A 16,207-nucleotide genomic window follows, 5' to 3' on the forward strand; every position below is an offset into this window, starting at 1 on the left:
CTGTTGCAGTTTTGACCATACTAATAGATCTCACAAAGAGATGAGCTTTTTATTCTTGTGTTGGAAACAGCTGATCTTTTAATTTCATATTAACAATTTATGTGATCTGGCAAGGTACTGTGCACTCAGATTAGGAGGGAAATAAAAGTTTTAAATGTCGGTGTGTATAAATTCTCTAAAGGATTTTGCCATTTTCTTTCCAGTTGCATAAATAATGCACACTGTATTAATGATCAGCTAGAAAACAAAAAATGTGCAAAACTTTATTGCCGATGCCACAACTGTGGAACTTTTATGGTTTCTTGCTTTTGTTTGTAGATCCTATAATTGTTTTGTTTAATTTGCTCACTACGTAATGGTTCGTATCATTTAGGGATGGCTGTAAGCTAATGGACCCACCATTAATGAGTTTTTACACATGGGCATCGTTTGTCTTTTTGGCCTAATGCTCTGGGTAGTTTTCTGAAGGGGCCATAGACACATGGTTTTTGTCTTACTTTGGTGAAGAAGGCAGGGTAATTAGAACCACTGGAAACTCTAATTTGTGATTTGAAAAGCACCACTATTTGTCACAAAAGAAGATTATTATGTATCACAATTATTTTAGTTCCTTTCTTCAAATCTAATAGTGGGCATTCAGCGGTGATGAAAATCTAGAACTTGTGAATAGTTCGACTAAAACGTTTACCTTCTGCTATAGAAACTATAACAATCAGAGTCGTTCTAGCTCTAGTTCATTTACACTCATTTCAAAGCAGGGATGTAACGATGCACCACAAGACAGTTAAAAATCGATTCACATGTGTAACGATTCAATGAATCGATATTCACTTTAAACAGCAGAGGGCACTGGCGCTGTTCACCTCGTCTGGTTGATGTCACTACAGGGTTGCCAGGTTCGGAATTTTCCAGCCATATTTATTTATGTGAGGATACTTTCTTTATTTGTATTATTTACTTATTTATTTAATGTGGGATTTATTTCATTTCAGTTTTTTTTACACAAAAAGGGAAATGAGCAGCATTGTTTTGCATAGCTTGTACCTACCTAAAAAATGAAAGGGCATTCATTATTTAGATAAATAAAAGATAAGCACAAATACAGTATTTTTTTTTAAAGAGAAATAATAAAAGGAAAGTTTGTCATCATTTGTCTTCAATTTCATTTTTTTTTTTTAAATATGGAAAAATTGTATCGTGAACCCAGTATTGTGAATCACATGGTCAGTCTTTTTAAATATCATATGATGTCCAACAAGCTCATGACCATATAGTGTACATTTAGATTATTATATAATACAGTGGTACCTTGTCCCCTAAACTCAAACTCTTTGAAATTTGTACCCTTAAACTCATCATGTTCAGTTTGTTTTTTAAAAATGTATTTATTTCATTTTAAATTAACAATGAACGGTCGATTTGTTTAGCGCTTGGGTTGAGCGTTGCGGTAAAACGTCATCAAAGTGTGCATATGAGACGAATCTGCATTTGTGTGGAATAACCATCAGATTCACTCTGAAAGCTCCACATGCAACTGTGTATAGCTGAATTTTCCTCACTGTTTCACTTTTAAACTTGTGTTAGAGCTCAGGGTTCTGAGAAATTGTAAGAATCAGCTTTTTATTTCAGTGTTTTTATATTATATTTGTGTTATTTTCAGTGTATAAGTGTCAAAAACAACCTCATTTTTTTACATTAGCCTAAAATATATGCAAGTCCACTTGACCATGGAACACACAGATTTCCGAAACATCCTTATGGGGAAAAAATGGCTTGAAACTCAACGCCAGTCCCAGAACCAGTTGACGTTGAGTTTCAAGGTACCACTGTACCTTTAATACTAAATCACTAGTCATTAAAGAAACCACAGTTTTAGTTCTGGTACTTTCTGCAGTGAAGGGAAAGTCCCGTTGTTTTTTGTGTTTTTATTCCTGGCAGATTGGTGGATCTGACATTGTTTAGTGCTTTGTGGTGTTGTGTTTCAGCCCACTTTTACAGTGCATTGCTTTCAGGCAGGAGTTAGACATAATATTTCAATCAATATATTATTTTGGCTTGCACTTGATGCTTTCAGGCACTTTGCTCAAGTGTTGGTCTCCATGTCTTCATATTTCCTACCAAGTCAGTCAGGAATTATTTTCTGAATCAAAGTCCAAAGAGTAAAATAAAACCGACCTGTGAAGTCTGTTGATGTCTTTTACAGCTGATTGATGTTCAGCCACAGCTCAGAGAAAGGGCTTTTGATTCAGAATAATCTTTTTTTTTTTACTGTTTTTTTACTGTGTTGGTGGAAAACAAGAGTGAGATTTGCTGAAGTTTAACCACAGATTGTTCCAGTGGTCAGACATGAAATATTTCACATATCTGTGTGCACAACATCATTACCGTGGTGAGAGACTATGCCAGCTTTGGATAAAACATATGGTAGTTATTAGGATAGATGCACTCTAGATGCTTTTTTATAGCTAAAACTGATCTCAGATCAGCTTTGTAACACATTTTCTTTCAATCTGCATAAATTCTTAACATTCCAGCCTGCCCACGTCTGTCATTTACGCACCACGTTTACGGTTTTGTTTGTCTGTCTGCCATTGTAATTATTTCATTGTAATGTTTATGATCCTTTGTTATCCTCCATCATGGACGTTTTTTTTGTTATGTTCTGTTTTTCCTCTTTTCTTTCTTTGTTCTGTTCTCCTCCAATATTTCTTCATACTTTATGTTTCTTTGTCATCCTGCCATCTCACTGCTTTAATCAAAGATGTTGCCATCCCTTCTTCCTCACCCACACTGATCCGTGCCACTGCTGATCGTGTAACACCAGGCTCCGGAGACAGCGTCGTTCCTGGCCCCGTACCCTCGGCCCCCCGTGATGTAGTGGCCTCACTCGTCTCCACCCGCTTCATCAAGCTTACCTGGCGTCAGCCGGTCGAGCCCCATGGCGATGACATCACCTATTCTGTCTACTACGGTGTGGAAGGTGCTAAGAGGTGAGGTTTTTATCATCTTGAATTAGCGTTTGAGAGGTTTAAGTACTAAATAATGCCATATTGGCAATTATCATAATTAATTCCAACTTCTAATATGAACTGTTACTGTTGTACAAAATGCTTTTATTAAATTTATCAGTCAGACTGGTTAAGGTCAGGGTTATTGTGGGGAAACAAAAGCTATACAAATTAGAAATAAATGTATATATGTGTGTATATATGTATATATATAATATAATGTATATATTTTAATTCCTCAATAATAGATTCAACTCTGTGCAAAAACCTTTTTTGTTCATTAATAATTCATTATTAACTTGTTCTTGTTGAAAGTTAGAATTCTATAATGCTATTAAACTTTGTAATGGAACATCAAGTCCTAGTTACTGATTGATTGACTACGACTGGGGACTTCTCTGTGCCAGACGTACCTCTGCCATCCACATTCTTATCAAAAGAACTAATATGAGGTACTTGGGTGGCGCACCCAGACTTGAGTCCCCGGCAGTGCTATCGACCTGGCTGGTTGTCTGAACAGACAAACTTGGCTGTGCCTGAAGGAGGGAAGTCGACTGGGCTGTATTGCCACTATACATATGTTGTCTGGTTAAGGTGCCTGTAGGAGTTCATAGCTTGTCTCTCCATATGCCATTCGGCTCTCTGTAAAGGGTGATGTGATGATCTCAGCTTTCCTCAGGCAGTGCAAGAGGTGGGGAGGGAGAACTGAAATGACCAAAACTGAAACTAAAATATGTAGAAATAAAACAATAAATGACTAATATACACAAACTAAATGTAAAATAATGCGAACTATTACAGCATTAAATCATTATTACAAAAAATTACAAAAAAATAAAAGGCAATAATACTAAATTGTAAATACAAACGATAATAAAACTGAACTGTAATCATAAATAAACACTAAATTGATATTATATTGAAGTTAAAGCTAAATGTTGTTGTGTATGTTCTCCTGCAGGGAAAGAACGGTGAACACCAGCCGGCCGGGTGAAATGCAGGTCACCATCCAGAACCTCAAACCAGATACCAAGTACTCATTTCGTGTGGTGGCCCACAATAAACACGGCCCAGGAGAGAGCTCAGCGCCTCTGAAGGTGGCCACCCAGGCAGAAGGTGAGCAGTTTGACTCTGGAATGTTATATCCAAATGTTCCCAGGGGCTCAGGCGTTTTATAGGGTTCCTGGTACATAATGTAAAAATGTTTACAGCTTAGTGGTAGCCTAGTGGGTAAAGCTTTGGGCTGTCAATTGGAAAATTGTCTGTTCAAATCCAGGCACTGCTATGCAGCCACTGTTGGGCTTTTAACCTTCACTGCTCCTTACAATCGTTGACGCTGCACTCTGACTTCCAAACAAGCTGGGATATGCAGATAAAGAATTTCATTGTACTGTACATGTGTATACACCGATCAGCCATAACATTAAAACCACCTCCTTGTTTCTACACTCACTGTCCATTTTATCAGCTCCACTTACCATATAGATGCACTTTGTAGTTCTACATTTACTGACTGTAGTCCATCTGTTTCTCTGCATGCTTTTTTAGCCTGCTTTCACCCTGTTCCTCAATGGTCAGGACCCCCAAAGGACCACTACAGAGTAGGTATTATTTAGGTGGTGGATCATTCTCAGCACTGCAGTGACACTGACATGGTGGTGGTGTGTTAGTGTGTGTTGTGCTGGTATGAGTGGATCAGACACAGCAGCACTGCTGGAGTTTTTAAATACCGTGTCCACTCACTGTCCACTCTATTAGACACTCCTACCTAGTTGGTCCACCTTGTAGATGTGAAGTCAGAGACGATCGCTCATCTATTGCTGCTGTTTGAGTTGGTCATCTTCTAGACCTTCATCAGTGGTCACAGTTTAAAAACCCCAGCAGTGCTGCTGTGTCTTATCCACTCATACTAGCACAACACACACTAACACATTACCACCATGTCAGTCACTGCAGTGCTGAGAATGATCCACCACCCAAATAATACCTACTCTGTAGTGGTGCTGGGAGAGTCCTGACCATTAAGGAACAGCATAAAAGGGGGCTAACAAAGCATGCAGAGAAACAAATGGACCACAGCCAGTAATTATGGAACTACAAAGTGCTTCTGTATGGTAAGTGGAGCTGATAAAACGGACAGTGAGTGTAGAAACTAAGAGGTGATTTTAATGTTATGGCTGATCGGTGTATATATGTCAAATAAAGGCTCTCTTCTAATTTTCTTAATTATCATATATGCTTCAAAGTTGAATCTGCCCCTCTGGCTCCACTGTAAAATCTCAAAGAGAAAGGTTTTTCCCCCTTTTTTATTTTTAGAAACGTCCCACAGTAGCAGCCTCTCAATACCACAATGTCTAAAGATGCTACCTCGTTAGTGTTTAAACTGCAGTTGTTTTTTGCACTTTGGATACCGTTTGCTGTAAAAGGATTTCATTTCTCTCGGGCTGTGCTCCTCCACACCTCTCTAAAGTACCTTGTTGCTGTTGTCATTGTAGCAAAATCCCATTACGCTGTTAAACATAAACACGAGTGCTGAGGAAGCATGGGCTGGCTGTGGTTCTGAAGCTATCCAGCTCATCCGAATAGCTTCAGGAACATGTTTGAAGAATTACCTGCTTAAACCCAGGAACTGCTGCTTTCTGGGTCAGAGTCGAGCCCGTGTGTCCTTGGCGCAGGCTGGCGTAAGCACTTTGTAATGAGTGCTAGTGGGATTTTGGCACCCTGGGGAGACTGCAATAACCAAGCGGACTGTTCCGCATTATGAATGATGGCTTAAGTGTCGACTTGCTTGCAGAAGCAGGACCTCCCGTACAGGGTACTTCTTCTTCATGTGTGTACAGCGCACACACACACACACTGGGGATTTGAACCTATTTTTTTTGTTTAGTCTTAGTCTTTTGATGGATCATCCTTTAGGTGGCTTGGTGGGTAGCACTGTCGCCTTACAGCAAGAAGGTCCTGGGTTTGATTCCCAGGTGGAGCGATCCGGGTCCTTTCTGTTTGGCTTCTGTGTGCATGTTCGCCGACCTCTTGCGCAAATCCACCAAAGTATGGGAGAATAAGACGGGATTGGTGGACTGCACACACATCGGACAGATTGTGTCAGGCGAATATACACCCTCCTTGGACGCCATCGGGGTCCCTAGCAGCGAATTGTCTATGCTAAATTGGGAGAAAAGGGGGTGGGGGGGGGGGGTTTGCGTTTAAAAAAAATCACAGCTAGAGGTAGCACTGTTCACACTGTAGCACTGAAGCCTGCCGACGGTGACTGTTGTGACACGCTGCTGTCATATGCTGAGCCATTAAAGCTCTTTCTGTGGGCGGTTTGAAGATTTCTGTTTGAAGTGTTTGAATTTCACAGTTTTGTGTCTAATTCATTTTTTATGGTTACTGGAACATCAAAATCACATTTTAGCAGACGTGAAGGGGGCTGGTACTCCCCCTAGTATAGAGCTACTATTTGTGAACAGCCGTTTCTAACAGCCACACTTATTTACAAAAACATCTGGAGGATGGCAAAATTTTTTGGACCTTAATGCTTTTATAATGTCTGTCAAAAAGCAAATATTTCGTTTCGTATTAAAGATGTACAGTGTATCACAAAAGTGAGTACACCCCTCACATTTCTGCAAATATTTTATTATATCTTTTCATGGGACAACACTATAGACATGAAACTTGGATATAACTTAGAGTAGTCAGTGTGCAGCTTGTATAGCAGTGTAGATTTACTGTCTTCTGAAAATAACTCAACACACAGCCATTAATGTCTAAATGGCTGGCAACATAAGTGAGTACACCCCACAGTGAACATGTCCAAATTGTGCCCAAGTGTCAATATTTTGTGTGACCACCATTATTATCCAGCACTGCCTTAACCCTCCTGGGCATGGAATTCACCAGAGCTGCACAGGTTGCTACTGGAATCCTCTTCCACTCCTCCATGAGGACATCACGAAGCTGGTGGATGTTAGACACCTTGAACTCCTCCACCTTCCACTTGAGGATGTGCCACAGGTGCTCAATTGAGTTTAGTCCATCACCTTTACCTTCAGCTTCCTCAGCAAGGCAGTTGTCACCTTGGAGGTTGTGTTTGGGGTCGTTATCCTGTTGGAAAACTGCCATGAGGCCCAGTTTTCGAAGGGAGGGGATCATGCTCTGTTTCAGAATGTCACAGTACATGTTGGAATTCATGTTTCCCTCAATGAACTGCAGCTCCCCAGTGCCAGCAACACTCATGCAGCCCAAGACCATGATGCTACCACCACCATGCTTGACTGTAGGCAAGATACAGTTGTCTTGGTACTTCTCACCAGGGCGCCGCCACACATGCTGGACACCATCTGAGCCAAACAAGTTTATCTTGGTCTCGTCAGACCACAGGGCATTCCAGTAATCCATGTTCTTGGACTGCTTGTCTTCAGCAAACTGTTTGCGGGCTTTCTTGTGCGTCAGCTTCCTTCTGGGATGACGACCATGCAGACCGAGTTGATGCAGTGTGCGGCGTATGGTCTGAGCACTGACAGGCTGACCTCCCACGTCTTCAACCTCTGCAGCAATGCTGGCAGCACTCATGTGTCTATTTTTTAAAGCCAACCTCTGGATATGACGTCGAACACGTGGACTCAACTTCTTTGGTCGACCCTGGCGAAGCCTGTTCCGAGTGGAACCTGTCCTGGAAAACCGCTGTATGACCTTGGCCACCATGCTGTAGCTCAGTTTCAGGGTGTTAGCAATCTTCTTATAGCCCAGGCCATCTTTGTGGAGAGCAACAATTCTATTTCTCACATCCTCAGAGAGTTCTTTGCCATGAGGTGCCATGTTGAATATCCAGTGGCCAGTATGAGAGAATTGTACCCAAAACACCAAATTTAACAGCCCTGCTCCCCATTTACACCTGGGACCTTGACACATGACACCAGGGAGGGACAACGACACATTTGGGCACAATTTGGACATGTTCACTGTGGGGTGTACTCACTTGTGTTGCCAGCTATTTAGACATTAATGGCTGTGTGTTGAGTTATTTTCAGAAGACAGTAAATCTACACTGGTATACAAGTTGTACACTGACTACTCTAAGTTATATCCAAGTTTCATGTCTATAGTGTTGTCCCATGAAAAGATATAATGAAATATTTGCAGAAATGTGAGGGGTGTACTCACTTTTGTGATACACTGTACCTGGTGATGGTAATATTATCTGCCCACCCCATTACGTCTCACTCTATACAGACCTAAAATGTGTTGCAGAAAGTGTTATCAAATGTCTCTTCTGTGCTTTTCTCTTTCCTAGTACAAGTACCAGGACCTGCTCCTAACTTCCACGTCACAGTCCAGTCACCCACATCTGTCCTCCTGAGCTGGGACAAACCCCTTACTGGAAATGGTGACATACAGAACTACAAAGTGTACTACATGGAGAAAGGACTGGGCAATGAAAAGGTACTACATACTACTCACATATATGGTATATATACTCATATATATATATATACACACACATATACCGACTATGCATAACATTATGACCACTGACAGGTGAAGTGAATAACACTGATTATCTCTTCATCACTGCACCTGTTGGTGGATGGGATATATTAGGCAGCAAGTGAACATTTTATCCTCAAAGTTGATGTGTAAGGATTTGAGCGAGTTTGACAAGGACCAAATTGTGATGGCTAGACGACTGGGTCAGAGCATCTCCAAAACTGCAGCTCTTGTGGGGTATTCCTGGTCTGCAGTGGTCAGTATCTATCGAAAGTGGTCAAGGAACAGTGGTAAACCGGCGACAGGGTTATGAGCAACCAAGTCTCATTGATGCACGTGGGGAGCGAAGGCTGGCCCGTGTGGTCCGATCCAACAGAGGAGCTACTGTAGCTCAAATTGCTGAAGAAGTTAATGCTGGTTCTGATAAAAAGGTGTCAGAATACAAAGTGCATGCTTGTTGTGTATGGGGCAGCAAAAGGGGGACCAACATAATATTAGGCAGGTGGTCATAATGTAATGCCTTATCGGTGTGTATAACAATTAGGAAGATGTGCTGCTGTAACACTGTGCTGCTATAACACTCGAATTTCCCCCATGGTGATCAATAAAGGTATCTTATCTTACTAGGTTCTTTTGCCATTTTGTCCTTTTTCCATCCAATTTAGTCATTTTGATTTGCCTATTGCAATTCCTGCGCCACTGTACCACCGCAGCAATGGCCATAGAACAGCTGCAGGCCGGCTGCTTCTTTACACCAGCCAGTGGTGAATTCTTGCTTTATCCCAAATGAATTCTTCTCTATTTATGCTGGCATTTTGACCAGACAAAAATGCAACGGTCGCATTTTTGCAGCAGCAGTGAGAAGAAACCCTCCTTTATCTTCCTCAGACATGGCCAATTGTGCCTGTAGAGCACCAGGCTTGGCTAAAGCACCACTGACGCTAGTATTATTTGTTGATAATAAAACAAACGCTGTGTCATGTGTCTGCTCTGTTTTCTTCTAGGACGTTGACGTTAGTGGACTCTCTTACACCATGACCGGACTGAAGAAGTTCACAGAATACAACTTCAGAGTTGTGGCCTATAACAAGCACGGACCTGGAGTCTCTACAGACGATGTGTCAGTGCGGACCTACTCGGACGGTACAGGAGAAAATAAATTCTTAAGAACAACCATGGTAGCAGCCATAAAACAAGTAGAATTTTACTCACATCTTACTCATAGATAACAAGGTGTGAGATTTTTTTTGCATGGCTTATACTTGAAAACCATCAGTGCACATTGACATGCTGTCAGATGCATATTTCAGGAAGGTCAAGTCAAATCTGTTTTTTAAAACCCACCTCTCTTTGTTCTTCCCCAGTCCCCGGTGCTGCGCCGCAGAACCTGACCGTGGAGGTGCTAAACTCGAAGGTAAGCAGGTGCCAGGTCCCAGCTGTCTGACAAACGTGAACCGAATAAGGCGGCGCAGACTAAACAGCTACCGCGTTCCACGTACGATTCTGCCTCTCATCAGTTGGTGCAGCGCACGCTAACTGCACCGAGCACCACATCTGTACTCTGCTACAGAGCTGTCACAAGGCTTTAGCCCCCCAATCACTCTTCCTCTGCACTGCTCTATTCCTACACAAGCTGTTTATCAGGACAATTGATATTTTCTTAGAGAGCCTGGAGAATAGGTCGCGTCCTGTTGCAGCGGTGGTTTAAAGGTCTATTAGCGATACTGTTTGCATACAGCTGAGTCACTGGAGTGTTTCCCAACCAGCAGTTCAGCGCAGTAGTGGTGCGCTGAACTACCGGTCTGCTTGTTCTAGCTTAAATCTCAGACAAATGCATCTGTATAACTTAATATGGCTATTTTCTGTTTTCTAGTTCAGGTGCTGGATGTTAATTGGTTCCTTTATGTGAACGTAAGCTGATAACTACACTGATCAGCCATAACATTAAAACCACCTCCTTGTTTCTACACTCACTGTCCATTTTATCAGCTCCACTTACCATATAGAAGCACTTTGTAGTTCTACAATTACTGCCTGTAGTCCATCTGTTTCCTGCATGCTTTGTTAGCCTGCTTTCACCCTGTTCTTCAATGGTCAGGACCCCCACAGGACCACCACAGAGCAGGTATTATTTAGGTGGTGGATCATTCTCAGCACTGCAGTGACACTGACATGGTGGTGGTGTGTTAGTGTGTGTTGTGCTGGTATGAGTGGATCAGACACAGCAGCGCTGCTGGAGTTTTTGAATACCGTGTCCACTCACTGTCCACTCTATTAGACACACCAACACCAAGTTGGTCCACCTTGTAAATGTAAAGTCAGAGACAATCGCTCATCTATTGCTGCTGTTTGAGTTGGTCATCTTCTAGATCTTCATCAGTGGTCACAGGATGCTGCCCACGGGGCGCTGTTTGCTGGATATTTTTGGTTGATGGACTATTCTCAGTCCAGCAGTGACAGTGAGGTGTTTAAAAACTCCATCAGCATTGCTGTGTCTGATCCACTCATACCAGCACAACACACACTAACACACCACCACCATATCAGTTTCACTGCAGTGCTAATAATGATCCACCACCTAAATAATACCTGCTCTGTAGTGGTCCTGGGAGAGTCCTGACCATTGAAGAACAGCATGAAAGGGGGCTAACAAAGCATGCAGAGAAATAGATGGACTACAGTCAGTAATTGTGGAACTACAAAGTGCTTCTATATGGTAAGTGGAGCTAATAAAATGGACAGTGAGTGTAGAAACAATGAGGTGGTTTTAATGTTATGGCTGATCAATGTTAACACAGCAATTTGGTCTTACAGTAAATGCATTTCTATTCATTTAAGTAAATGCATTTTTTTTTATCAGCCTAGTTTGCATATATTCAGTCCAGTGTGGTCTTTCATGACCTCTTTTGGTGAGCTCTTTGGGTAACTCCTAGCCTGGAAGGGCTGCAGACTGGCACACACTTCCTTTGTCATGTGTGAAGTCGCTGGATACTTCTCTACACTAGCCACTTAGCTATTCCTTCAAAGAGCTTTAGACAAACGTACAGAGGAACGCACTATTCTCCATGCATTCCTCCACCACTTGAGTCGGTCCCTTAATCGGACAGCAGGAGTAACTGTTGCAGAACTAAAGAGGTAAATTGCCTTCTGACCTTCCCTTCCTCAGACATGTCTAGTTGTGTCTGTTGAGAGCTCTACTAGGCTGGTGGCACCTTCAAAATTCAAACTCGGGTTTATACGGTGATGGGCGCTGCTATGCAACTCAAGCGCCCAATAAGTGAATTTATAAGCCAAATCAGGGATCGGTTTAGAAAAAAACTAATTGAAATGGATTTCTGGATTTAATATGCACACATTATAAAAAAAAATCCTATTTAAACATTGCAAATAATTTTGACTAGTGGGAATTAACCCAGGTGCTTAGGTGGTACAGAGGTCAACCGCTGAGGTCTTGATTTGAATCTCAGCTGTGCTATTGGTTGGCTGGGTGTACACAGACATGATTGGTTATGTCTGAAAGGCAGATGGCCAAAATCTTGTGATGGATTGGCACCCTGTCCAGGGAATTTGTACCTTGCTCCTAGCGTTTCCCGGTGAAACCGTACCCGCCGCAATCTCGTCTAGGATAAAGTGATCAATAAAAATGAAAATAAATAAAAAGAATTAATACTGGTTGTGTAGAATCCCAGAAAGCTTTTCTAGACATACAGGTCCATTTAGAAGCACAATTTGTTCAGTCCAGTGTCAGATACAAAGCACAGTAAAGTAATATGAACAGCCCAAAACAACATTAAAGCAGATTTGAGCTGAAAATCAGAACTGAGCACCTACTTATGATAATTATGAGGCGTGAACGTAACCTTTTAGTTTTCACATTATCAGATTAAGTGCATGTAAGCACAATTAAATCAGATTATTTACCATAAAATTCTTTTACTTGTGCACACCCTGATTTATTCTCCCAAAGTGGTTCCTCCTCAGCTTCAGAAATCAAATTAATGTAAGCTAGTTCACAAGAGCAAAAAAAAAACCTTAATTTCACTGGCAACAAGTAGAAAATGAAATGAAATAACTGCTACTGTAGGTTTCATTAAGCTTATTCTCCTGCACTATAAACACACGGCAGTGGGCTGATAGCATTCATTTACTCCCACTCATGCTGGGCTTCCCTTCATCCTACCTTTACTCCCCCAGTGTGCTCTGTAGGGTCTGCAGGTAGTGCCAGTCTCTACCTCTGGGTTGCACAGTTGGCTTCCTGCTCCTGCATTCTTTTCTATTGTTCTATTATTCATGCGCTTCAACTTTCTCTCAATGCCCTTTGCAGTGAAACCTTTAGTGAATAAACATGCACATATTTTACTGGGAGGAACTGTGTTTGCTTTAATGGGCACCACAGGGGACAAGTGGCTCAGGTTCCATACCTACACACAGACGGATTACTATGGTAATTCAGCATTTCACCGTTGACAGGTGCAGGTTTGGGACTGTTCTGTACAGTAACATGAGGGCATGTGTGCGTGCTTAGATTCAGTGTTAAATCGTAAGTGTTATAAGGTGTCACTTTATTCAATATCTTTTTTTAATAAAGTGCTCACAAAACAGTGGAGTTATTACAGTGGAGTGGAATTATAACAGCATAAATATTTTATGAAGGACATCAAGAAGGACTGAAAAATTGCTTCCAAAATGCTTAATTATTACATTTACGAGACAAAAAACACTAATGATAATTTATAATAATAATGGTCTCTTAATTTACATTGAGACCAAGGTGTCTTACAGAAAGTACAGTATCGTCTATAAATGGTCACGCTCTTCTATCCGGGAATTACCCATCCCTCATGCAGGTGCCTGGACCAGCCAGCAGAGGCCGCTTTTGCAGCGGCAACTCTGAACCCGTTCAACCAGTATCTCCCTCAGACACGGCCCATTATGTCTGTCGATAGCACAGCTGAGATTGGAACTTGAGATCTCAGCATTGGTGGGCTAGCAGATTAGACAGCTGCGCCAACTGAGCACACAAAATCGCTTCTCTAAATGTACATTTTTGTTTTTATATTGAAATCCACAGAGTCTCATGGTTCGATGGCAGCCCCCTCCAGGAGACGCCCAAAACGGAGAGATCACGGGCTATAAGATCCGCTACAGGAAGGGCCAGAGGAAGAGCGACGTTTCTGAAATCAGCACAGGAGTCCAGCTCAGTCAGCTTTTAGAGGGTAAGATAAGATATTTAGATGGTAGTGGTAGAGAGTACATACCACTCAACGTCTGGCATTGTCTTTGAGTGATATCTGATTTGCCTCTATGGAGTCATTCAGTCTTTAGTATAAAGTTGAGGCATTCGAACAATTTGAGCATCTTTCATGTGTTTAAATGTGAGCACACGCATCTGCTAATGAGAAACCAGGCATCAAAGAGGATGTGTGTGCATCTTGCATTTCTGATCCTGTTTGCACTGGGATGAGGGGAATTTTTTTTGGTTCAAAGACATCATATTAAGATTCAGAAGCCCAACAGGCGATGGGTTCGTCAGCAGTGGTCGCGGCTTGGGGAGAGCTGCGGCACTTCTGCGTTTAGTGCTTAAACTAGAGCAGAGCAGACGCTTATTACCATTTTAAAGCAATTATGAGCGCTATGTGTTATTTAAAGACAGCAGGCGTTCCCTGAGCCTTTGAATTGTAAAATCGACCCCAGGCGCAAACCGGAATGATGATATATCTGAGACTGCAGACAGCCTGCTGTTGATTTTATTTCTAGCTGCCAAAGTGGTTTACGTGTTGCTGTACTGGTATGGTACAGGCATATAGTTCGCCAAAACTAAATTGAGGACAGAACATAATCCTATCAGCTAATTTAAGAGCTATTTAAGATTTAAAGGTTTTTTTATTAAAGCTTAGTAATTCTGCAGTCATACTGGCTCGTGTCCCTTCCACGTTTGCCCTGCTACACTATCCTCATTTTATTGAAGCATTCCAGATTCGCTTTCATAGGATCAGCGTTGTGCATGACTGGTACAGCATGGCAAAAACTCAGAAAGAGGTTGGTTTGCATCTCAGATGCTTATGGTTTGGTGGCTCTTCCGAGCTGCCTCATTCCCAATTGGGTGGTGGTTAATTCTTCTATTGCAATACTTTTGCCTCCTATACCAACCCTGCACTAGCCAAGGACAGCTAAGACTGTCCATGCCAAGACAGCAAAGACTGCCTCCTCTAATGTGTGGGGTCACTGGCTGCGTCCTTTTATCTACCAGTGATTGCGTACGTCAAGGCACACTATACACTTTACCAATAATCCATCACTAGTACAGGTGTTTTGCCCAGACTAGACTGTACATCAGCAAAGAAACAGTTGACCACCCACTTAGACACACCCACTTGTGCCTGTTGAATGCCTGGCCAGGTTGATAGCACTGCTTAGGATTCGGACTTGTAATTGGAGCACGCTCAAATCTAATACAAATCACTGGTTTAGGGTAATGCTACATTTTTGACTGTATCAAAATACTCTTGCAAGTTCAATAATTGATGCTTATTTTTTTACCTGCAAGATTTCAGTGTGACAGCATTAAGTAAAAGCTTCATGCGGTTCCCAGGTTTGCAGCGTGGAACAGAATACACAGTGCGTGTGGCAGCCATGACGATGAACGGTACAGGACCTTCTACAGACTGGTCCACTGCTGAGACCTTCGAGAGTGATCTGGATGGTAAAAGCAGATTAACTCAATGGAACTATTGTTTTAATATTTGTACTAGAGTCTTTCCAGATTGTTCCTTGTTACCATACTTCGTGTTTGTGTGTGTGCGTGTTTCAGAGTCTCGAGTACCTGATGTACCAGGTTCTCTGCATGTCCGGGCTCTGGTGAACAGCATCGTGGTGAGCTGGTCTCCTCCTTTAAACCAGGACATTGTGATCCGAGGTTACATCATTGGCTATGGAATAGGCAGCCCACATGCTCAGACCATTAAAGTCGACTACAAACAGAGATTCTACAGCATCGAGAACTTGGGTGAGCTCTTACTTGAGTGTACTGAAACATCAAAATGTTTAGCGTACGGGTGCATTTGCATAACTAGTAGTCTGCAGTTATACAGACAGAGTGAGGTCTACACTATGTGTTTGTCTTGTATAAACCACAGAGGGTGAAAATGCGTCTTATTTAAATAATCTGAGGTGGGCAAGCGTGACCGCAAAACTATGCAAAGTAGACAGTTATTAGTGAGCAAAACAAAAGGCCTGATTTCTGTTATAAAATCTGTTCCTTTTATAATGTTTGTAATACAGTAATTGACCTCCTTCAGGCCTCGTTGCACTCAAAGTAAAATGTGTTTAATAAATTCAAACCAAGCACTTTTCACTGCTCCAATTTGAATATACTCAGTTCTGCAGAACACCCACTTTGGCCGAAGTGAACCGAAGGCTAGCATGTTATTCCCCCGACAGCTTGCACTCTTCTGGCGCTTTGGTTGGCGCTTTGACCAGACAGTAGGAGTTGTTGTTGCATTGGCAATGGCGTGGTACCTTCAAACAGCATCTAACAAGGCTGGTGGCGCAGCTTGTGGACAGAGTTTTGGACAAGCGATTACCCCTCCTGTGCTACACAAGAACCCTGCAGGCCTGTCAAAGTGCCCATACTATGAGGGATCTTCAAAAAGTTTCCACGCTTTTATATTTTGGTTGGAAACGGTGAGGGTGGAAAAAGTAGTAATTGG

At 42.0% G+C, this 16,207-nt stretch overlaps 1 protein-coding gene across 1 annotated transcript in view; it reads left to right on the plus strand.

Annotated features, from left to right (window-relative positions):
- neo1a (neogenin 1a) overlaps nucleotides 1–16,207 on the plus strand; it is a 189,368-nt gene that overhangs the window by 150,842 nt on the left and 22,319 nt on the right. The window contains exons 8-15 of the mRNA XM_063012505.1: nucleotides 2,825–2,990; nucleotides 3,970–4,124; nucleotides 8,305–8,453; nucleotides 9,503–9,641; nucleotides 9,863–9,912; nucleotides 13,570–13,714; nucleotides 15,091–15,201; nucleotides 15,310–15,504. Of these exons, the coding sequence (XP_062868575.1) occupies nucleotides 2,825–2,990; nucleotides 3,970–4,124; nucleotides 8,305–8,453; nucleotides 9,503–9,641; nucleotides 9,863–9,912; nucleotides 13,570–13,714; nucleotides 15,091–15,201; nucleotides 15,310–15,504 (1,110 nt within the window). The remainder of the gene's footprint in view (nucleotides 1–2,824; nucleotides 2,991–3,969; nucleotides 4,125–8,304; nucleotides 8,454–9,502; nucleotides 9,642–9,862; nucleotides 9,913–13,569; nucleotides 13,715–15,090; nucleotides 15,202–15,309; nucleotides 15,505–16,207) is intronic.

This window comes from Trichomycterus rosablanca, chromosome 17 (assembly GCF_030014385.1).
Source record: "Trichomycterus rosablanca isolate fTriRos1 chromosome 17, fTriRos1.hap1, whole genome shotgun sequence".
NCBI lineage: Eukaryota > Metazoa > Chordata > Actinopteri > Siluriformes > Trichomycteridae > Trichomycterus > Trichomycterus rosablanca.